Source organism: Poecilia reticulata, chromosome 6 (genome assembly GCF_904066995.2).
Source record: "Poecilia reticulata chromosome 6, P_reticulata-male-v2, whole genome shotgun sequence".
NCBI lineage: Eukaryota > Metazoa > Chordata > Actinopteri > Cyprinodontiformes > Poeciliidae > Poecilia > Poecilia reticulata.
In genome coordinates this window covers 26,439,197-26,447,310 of record NC_088835.1, presented here as the reverse complement: position 1 = coordinate 26,447,310, position 8,114 = coordinate 26,439,197, and the positions used below count along the sequence as shown (strand labels likewise).

At 35.5% G+C, this 8,114-nt stretch overlaps 1 protein-coding gene across 2 annotated transcripts in view; it reads right to left on the bottom strand.

Annotated features, from left to right (window-relative positions):
* Window positions 1-687: 687 nt before the first annotated feature.
* The window catches only part of LOC103466413 (tyrosine-protein kinase CSK-like), a 28,780-nt gene continuing 21,353 nt past the window's right edge, over window positions 688-8,114 (bottom strand). For both annotated transcript variants that reach the window (XM_008411952.3, XM_017305104.2), the window contains exons 6-13: window positions 7,861-7,954; window positions 7,717-7,782; window positions 6,773-6,872; window positions 6,599-6,689; window positions 6,435-6,508; window positions 3,352-3,547; window positions 2,618-2,704; window positions 688-2,529 (exon numbers count right to left, since the gene is read on the bottom strand). In XM_008411952.3, coding sequence (XP_008410174.2) covers window positions 2,356-2,529; window positions 2,618-2,704; window positions 3,352-3,547; window positions 6,435-6,508; window positions 6,599-6,689; window positions 6,773-6,872; window positions 7,717-7,782; window positions 7,861-7,954 — 882 coding nt within the window. In that variant the 3' untranslated portion in view covers window positions 688-2,355. The remainder of the gene's footprint in view (window positions 2,530-2,617; window positions 2,705-3,351; window positions 3,548-6,434; window positions 6,509-6,598; window positions 6,690-6,772; window positions 6,873-7,716; window positions 7,783-7,860; window positions 7,955-8,114) is intronic.

Sequence of the window (8,114 nt, the reverse complement as noted above, 5' to 3'; positions counted from 1 at the left end):
GATTTTTTCACTTATAAAAATGTATAAATACTCTGGTTATAAATTAATTTATCTGCCAATGTAAGCAGTACTTTTTCATCAATATTAAGGAATTATTTACTTGAAACAAGCCTCTATATCTTGATAAAAATTCCTTTATTCCTTATTTGATGTGTACTAAGATATTTGCACTAGAAACAAACATTACAGTGACGCCAACAGGAAAGCCTGTATCAACGTTTCCTCCCTTCTGATGGGTGTGAAATTAAAACTTCCCTTAAACTCAAAAGTCACATTAATTCAGTAGAAAATTTTTGTTCTCTGTAAAAGAAACCTTGTAGCAGTAATCCATACTTTTATAACCTCTTGTTTTTTCATTACTGTTCTGTTTTTAATCAGTTGGTCCTCGGTTTCTTTTTTACAACTGTTAGAAAAATCTCGCAACTTGATGAATGTCAGATAATCGCAAACAAAGCAACATTTCTCCATCTGTGGCATCATGTCTGTTATTCTCTGAGTTCATTTAAAGATTCATTAGTGTTTAGATCTCCATTTTATTTATCCAATTCCTCACTATTTCCATCTTTTTTATAAACTTTTACATCACTCGCATACCTTTTATACTGTCGTCTTTCATCTTAAGCTTTATTGTCCAGTAAGTTATTAAGTCTCCTTGATTTGAAAGCGATTCAATTAATTTCAAAGTGGCATGTTTTCTTAAAACAGTTTTTTTTATTGTGGAAAATGGCAGCATATAGTACATTTATTACCGTTCAAAATCCAAACAGTTTGAGTCCCCCAAATATTCACACAGTAACATGTTTATCTGTCAGATTTAGATTTCTGAAGTCGTTTTAGAGCTGCTTTTTTATGACTCACAAAAAAACCGAGAAGCATTAAACATTTTCAGACAAATGAAGCTGTCATTTCATTTCAGCTCTTTAAACAAAATAATTCAACATTCAAACAATAAGCTGTACCTGGAGACATAAAAAATAATAATATTAATACATCAAGTAATGAAAAGCAAAATCCTACTCAAGAGTGTATTTCCTCTTCGTCTCTGTTGACAAATTAAAGGTTGGCACCAATATGATGAGGGATATAAAATGGAAAATAATGTGAAAACAGGTTAAGGCAATTGCTCAAAAGAAGGACTTGATGCTATTAAAGTTATTTATTGACTCCAGATAAAGTGTGGAACGACACCACAAGCAGCTCAGCTGCTGACTTTCAAACAATCTGATATGAGGCATAAGAAGCAAAAGTTTGCACTGCAAAAAGATCAAAGTCTTACCGCGGTCTAGTTCCTAGTGCAAATATCTTAGCACACTTGAAATAAGACAAACATAAAATTAACTTTTCAGCCAGATGTAGAGGCTTGTTTTAATTCCTTAATATTGATGAAAACGTACTTGTTCCATTGGCAGATAAATTAACTTATAACACGGGGAAATGTCTTGTTAAAAGTTAAATAATCTGCCAGTGGAACTGGTGCTTTTTCATCAATATTAAGGAATTATTTACTTAAAAGAAGCCTCTGTATGACATGTGTCAAACTCAAGGCCCGGGGGCCAAATCCGGCCCACCACAGCTTCTTATCTGGCCATCTAACATTGCACTTAAATATTATTTTATCAATCAGATAAGTTCAGTTTTATCTATTTACTGTCAAATTATGTCAAGTCGTCCCTCCATTTTTCTGAGGATTATTGTGGAAATTCACGCAAAAATCAACAAATTGCTGCACTTTTGCACTAATGCATAATTGTAAGTTTATCGCAGATTTTTAGCCAAAATGATAAAAAATATTGGATTCAAGTGACTTTTTACTCCCACTTGCAGGTGGAAGTGTTTCTTACTTCTACGAAACAGCTGCTTCACCCTAACATGATGTCAAGTTATAAATCTAGTAATAAAGTCACATAAGTGCAAATATTTCTAGATTAGTACCACAAACACTTTGATTTTTATTGCAACAAATCCTCAAAACAATTGCAAAATCCTGGAGGGACTGAAAAGATGTTCAATTTTAAGAATTTATTTATATACTTTAACAGTTTGTTACTGGGTTTTAGCAATAAATTCTGGCACAACCGGCCCTTTAAAAGCATTCATCTTGATTTGGACCAAAACTAAACTGAGTTTGACACCCCTGCTCTACATGTTGCTAAATAAGTTACCTTTAAATTCGCTTGCCTTATTTCACCTGTACGAAGGTATTTGCACTAAAAACTAGACTGGAAATGCTTGGTAAGATTTTGCGCTTTTGCATTGTGGACAGTTGTACTTTACAGTGAAATGAAAAGAAAACGCTTTGACATTTTAACAGAGTAGCAGTCCTTGCTTTGAGGAGTCCAAACGGACAGCGGGCGATCATTTTTTCTGAATAATATGTTGTAGCCACTCCTTCAGCATCTGGAAGCTGGGCCGCGCTGCGGGATCCAGGTTCCAGCACTGCTTCATGATGTTATACACGACTTCGGGACAGCCGTCAGGACAGTCCATTTTGTAGCCCTTCTCCACTCGCGGCACAACTTCTTTTAACGGCTGGAGAAAAAACAAAAAGCAGCAAAGTTGATACCAGAGAAAATGTATTTTAAAAAATTATTTGTCCTACGTTGAGATTAATACTTACAATTCTTGGATAGGGGACTCGGCCAAAAGAGTAAATCTCCCAAAGTAAAATACCGTAGCTCCATACGTCTGACTTAGTGGAAAATTTCTGTTAATACAAGAAAAAGCAGAAGATTTTTTTTTTATTTATATCCAATGTTTTTGCCTTTTTGTGTAATTCTAAATGTTTCAGATCATCAAAAAGTGGTAATATTAGAAAGAGATAACTGGAGTAAATAAAAAAAAACTGTTTTCGAATTACATGTTTCACCTTTTATAGGAAAAAAGCTCTCCAAACACACCTGCCCCTGTGTGAAAATACAATTTCGACAAGCTGCAGCTTTAACTGATTGCTGCCTGACATGAAGAACTAAAAAAAAGTCGGGTAAGTAGAATCTGTCAGACAACATGAAGGAGGCTAAAAGACCTGAAAAAACAAACTTGTCTGTTTAAATTTGTGTTTTTATCTGTGGTTTTATAAATACAGTATAGCACTTTGGTACAATTAATGTCTTTAAATAAATTGAAACTGATACTGACATATAAAGCATTAAAAATGGCCACATCAAACCACATCAACACTCTTGACAGTCAAACACAGTGGTGGTCGTTAAAGCTGCACCGATCTTTAACCATCCTGAACTTCTGCTGATTTTTCTGATAACTGATCATTATATATATATATATATATATATATATATATATATATATATATATATATATATAGCTGCTGGCAGCTGCTGCGTCTGACTTTACCTTTTCTCTGAGGGCTTCTGGTGCCGTCCATTTAACAGGCAACTTGGCCGTATCCTGAGTGGACGACGCCTCTTTGGTCAAACCAAAGTCGCTGACTTTGGCGATGTTGTCCTCCGACACGAGAACGTTTCTGGCTGCTAGATCTCGGTGCACGAAGTTGTTGGCCTCCAGGTAAGCCATGGCTTCACAGACGTCTCTGCAGACGTGAAACACAGGTGATAAAAAACGAGGCTCAGGAAGCGCTGACCAAACGTTTAACGCTGCGACACACAGGTGTCTTCATATTCAGATGCTCATCTTCAGTTTAACAAAGCTTCAAAATCAGAAACATTTTATTCCATATGTGGGGGGGGGGAAACTAAATGTGCACATCACTCTTAACATACCACACCGTGGTGACACATGGTGCTGGCAGCATCATACTATGGGAGCGTGTTTCATCAGCAGGGACCAAAATATGACTTTTTAATCTACATTCAAACCATTAATGGAGCATAAAAAAATTTAATACTTCACCCTAGTGGCAGCATCATGATGCTTTTCTATACTTTATGATCCGTCACATTAATGTGTCACAAAATACTATACTGCTCAAAAAAATAAAGGGAACACTTAAGTGTTCACTTTATTTTTTTGAGCAGTATATATTCAAGTTTGTGATTTTACATCAATAACATTTTACAAAGTGCCATTGAGGATGTTGTATATGTTTACACTGTAAAACTATATTTTTACCCCTGGTTATCATATTTTACTTTAAACTAACAATTGTGTTAATATTTTAGTAAACTTAAACCAGCATTGCAAATGATGAAAATGAGCAGCACAAACTGTTTTCTACATGTCTGTTGAGTAAAATCCTTTTATCTGATCAAAAGGAAGCATTTACATGTTCAGGTGAAATTTAAGGCTCAACTTGCTTTTGTTCATTTGAGTTTTTTATTTTTGTATAAATTAATTTAATATAGTAAAATCATAACAATTCTAAGGAGAAGGTAAATGTCAAATATGTATTTTTTTAGTGTTTCACACTTTACTGCAAAATTAATCTTTCAGCTAAATTAACTCCTAAATATTGCTCTATTACAGTGAATTATTTTCATTTATGCGGAGGAACACACTGTGCTCTGTTATACTGGTTTCATTAACGCCTCCTATATGTGAACTGGGGGAAGGAGGGGAGCAAACAGGCACAGGATGTCTAATCTGAAACTCCCACCACGTCGCTTTTCCTGACGTTTGACTCAAAGGTCATGAGCAATAACAGTAATAAATCTACTGTACTAGAAGTACATACACTGTATTCAGAGACAATTCTCACTGACATTACATCAGACTAAACCCTTTTCTGTTTTAGATCACTCAGGATTTCAGTATGTCTATTTGCTAAATGCCAGATATATGAGAGACTTTTAGAGGATTTCTGTTACTTTATAACAGAAATTAGCGGTATGCTTAGATCAAAGCTTTAACTTCCTAGCTAATTGAGTTGTTGCTTCATATTTCCACATAATGTACTTTTCTCTCGATGCCTTCTAGTCAATTGCACCAGTTCCTCCTACTGATGAACAGACCCACAACATAATGCTGCCACCCCTGTACTGACTTCACAGTTGGGAGTTATGTTCCCTTTCTGTACCAGGAATGTTATTAAAGTCAGTTTTCAGTTTCATTAGACAGGAAAGGCTTCCAAAAATGAAGGTTTTAAAAACCTTCATTTTTGAGTGCATTTGTAAACTGCAAATCTATGTCGCCTTTGGTGAAATGGCTTCTTTATCACCGAGTGGTCTTTGTCTGTTTTATTTATTTTTAAGGGCTAAGATGGGTAGAGTTCCCAAAAACTACTCAAGTAAGAGTAGCAATACTTCATGATGTAATTACTCAAGTAAAAGTAAAAAGTATGGTGTAGTGAAAAATTACTTCTACATTAAAGTTTTTTCCCAAATAACTCAAGTAAATGTAACTTCCTACCCAACTCTGCACAAGTTTGTTTGAGCTGTTACCTTAAAATAAAACCAGGAGCTAATGCTAATTAAATCAAAAGTTATGAATTAACCTGTTGACCAATTACTAATCATTCGAAGCGCCATGACACCGGAAGTCTAAATCAGAGCGACTGAAATTATTTTCCAAAGTTGTTTTTACCAGTTTATTCGTGGCTTTTACTTGTTAGCGTCGAGCTAATTTGTCTGTGAACAGCACACCTAGTTGGGGCTCAAAGACGACGGGATTTACAAAAATTATAAACAGCTGGCTTAGAAACCGACCCATAACTCCTTCATCCTGATGTGTTGATCAAATGTAAAACTTTTCCTGAATTCACACCACATGATTTAAATCACTAAGTCATAAACAGGAGCAACATTAAAAACGTGCAAAAGGACGAGATGCTAACCAGTTTTTTTCCATATATGCTAGGCTACATGAGGAGGGGGAGGAGGGGCACTGTTTCCATGGTTACGGTTAGACATGTACCTTATCCATAATGCCATATTTGATATAATCTTTCTAATCATACTTATAAAGTTTATGAACGTTAATCTTCTTACCTTGTAAATAGCGTTCGCTGTAAACCCGTGATTACACAGAGGGCTGACAGTCAACATGATAAACGGCTGCTGCTATCCATCACCGCCGTATCTTACCTCATTAAAAGTCATAAAATAAAATGACAAGTTTGGTTTCCATCATTCTGTTTGTCTATTTTTAGACTAGCTTTAAAGGAGCGCATCGGTTGTTTTGACGTCTGTCATGGTGGAGTGGGCGGAGTTCTGGAGAGCGTGACGTCACGTGAGCATTGTCAATAAGGAACTTAACAAGCCTTGTGGGATTTCACAAATTGTTAATTGCTTTCACAAATTGTGGAATCCCAGATGGCGAAGTAATCTGAGTGTATCTAAACATCTGAATTTGATTAATACAATAAAATCTGTAAGATTTGCTCTGTATTTATCCTGGCATTTAGCTAAAGAACTGCTTTGTGTAAAACTAACGGACCTAAAACTGGAATAGTAGAGTCTGATTTCATGTCAGACAGTGTTTAAAAAGGATTTTTTTTAAACGCCATGTTTTCAAATACTCACAAAGCAAAATTAAGGAGAGCTTCTCCACCAAGTACTGTTCGACCTCTGGACCGTAGGTAGTCTACTAAACAGCCCTGAAAAAGGAAAACAAACATGTAATCTTTTCAATGCTTTAAGTTAAAAACTCCCAGCTGAGACAAATAATCCAGTATTCGTCCACCTACCTTGGCCATATATTCAGTAACTATAAAAAGACTCCCATTCTCTTCTACAATCACACCAAGCAGCTGTACCAGATTATTGTGCCGTAGTTGCCTAAGGAAAAGGAAGAGCATGAGGATGTCACAATGGGCTTTTCTGTTTCTGAATCACAGTATTTCTGTATTTTAAGGCCTTACGTCATGACAGAGGCTTCTGCAATAAAAGCCTGAGCCGTAGCATCGTTTTTTATGCACTTCACAGCTACTTTCGTCCCTCTATAGTCTCCCACCATGACATCTGGAGAAAAAACAAACAGTTGATCATAAAATGGGAAAATATACAACAGTAACAGCAATTTTTTGTAATGGATATGCTACCACTTCTTGGTCCCAACTAAGTTTTTAATAGTCTCAATCTTTAATGTCTTCTACTGGGTTTTAGTTGATAAACCACCAGAAAGTAGCAACATCTGACAAGCAGGAATACATAGATTCATGGCTCCCTTTTTTTAGAGCAAATGAAGATATGAAGAGTGGCTTTTACATGTTTTCTACTCCTTTTTATTTTACTCCCAAATAAAATCAGCCAATTGCCTTCACCCTGCAAATACACAAAATCTGACCAAGTATTTTTTGTCAAGTTTCTAGTGCAAATATCTGCACATTTGAATTAAGACAAAACTAACTTTGAAGTATTTACTTTTCAGCAGGATATAGAACATTTTGACAAGCATTGAAGACTCGACTGAGTGAGGAATTTTATAAGGAATATACATAAATAAATATTTCTAATGATTTGAAGTGAAAAAAAAATGCACACCACACTTTTCAGTTTGTTATTTGAAGAAAACATTTAAAACAGTCCCATTTTTTACAGTTTGGCAATATTTTGTTTTTGTTTTGGTTAACCAGATAAAATCTTAAAGAAATACCTTAACTGTGTCTATATAAATTGTGTCTATATATATATATATATATGTGTGTGTGTGTGTGTGTGTGTGTGTGTGTGTGTGTGAAAATGAATGTGAATACTTTCTAAATGCAGTGTAGCTTTTTAGATTCACGTATGCTCATCTGAATTCTGCTATAAACATTAAAACAGGAATTGCTCATCCTCAGCATGGAGGAGTAAAGCTACTTGCCTCCAAATTCTCCTTTTCCAATAACCTGATGAAGCTTCAAGTCTTTTCTGTTCATCGACCATCCACCTGTTGGAAAAGACATACTGGTGACAACATGTTGAGATGCAGATGAGGTTCATGCATCATTAATAAACTTCGTCTTACTCCTGGAGAACTCATCCTGCGCCGCCACGGTTCCCTCCTCCAGCTTTGGTTTTATGAGTTTGGTGCACAAACCGTCTGGATCTTTGGTGTAGTGCTGGACACAGAAAAAGAACCAAAACATGCTCAAATGAAGACAATTTAAAGTCACAGTGATACACTGAAACAAAGAAAACTGTAATTATTTAAATAAGGAGCTAAAACTTTCTTTATGCACTGCAAAAACCCAAAACCTTACCACGTTTTTTTGGTTTAGT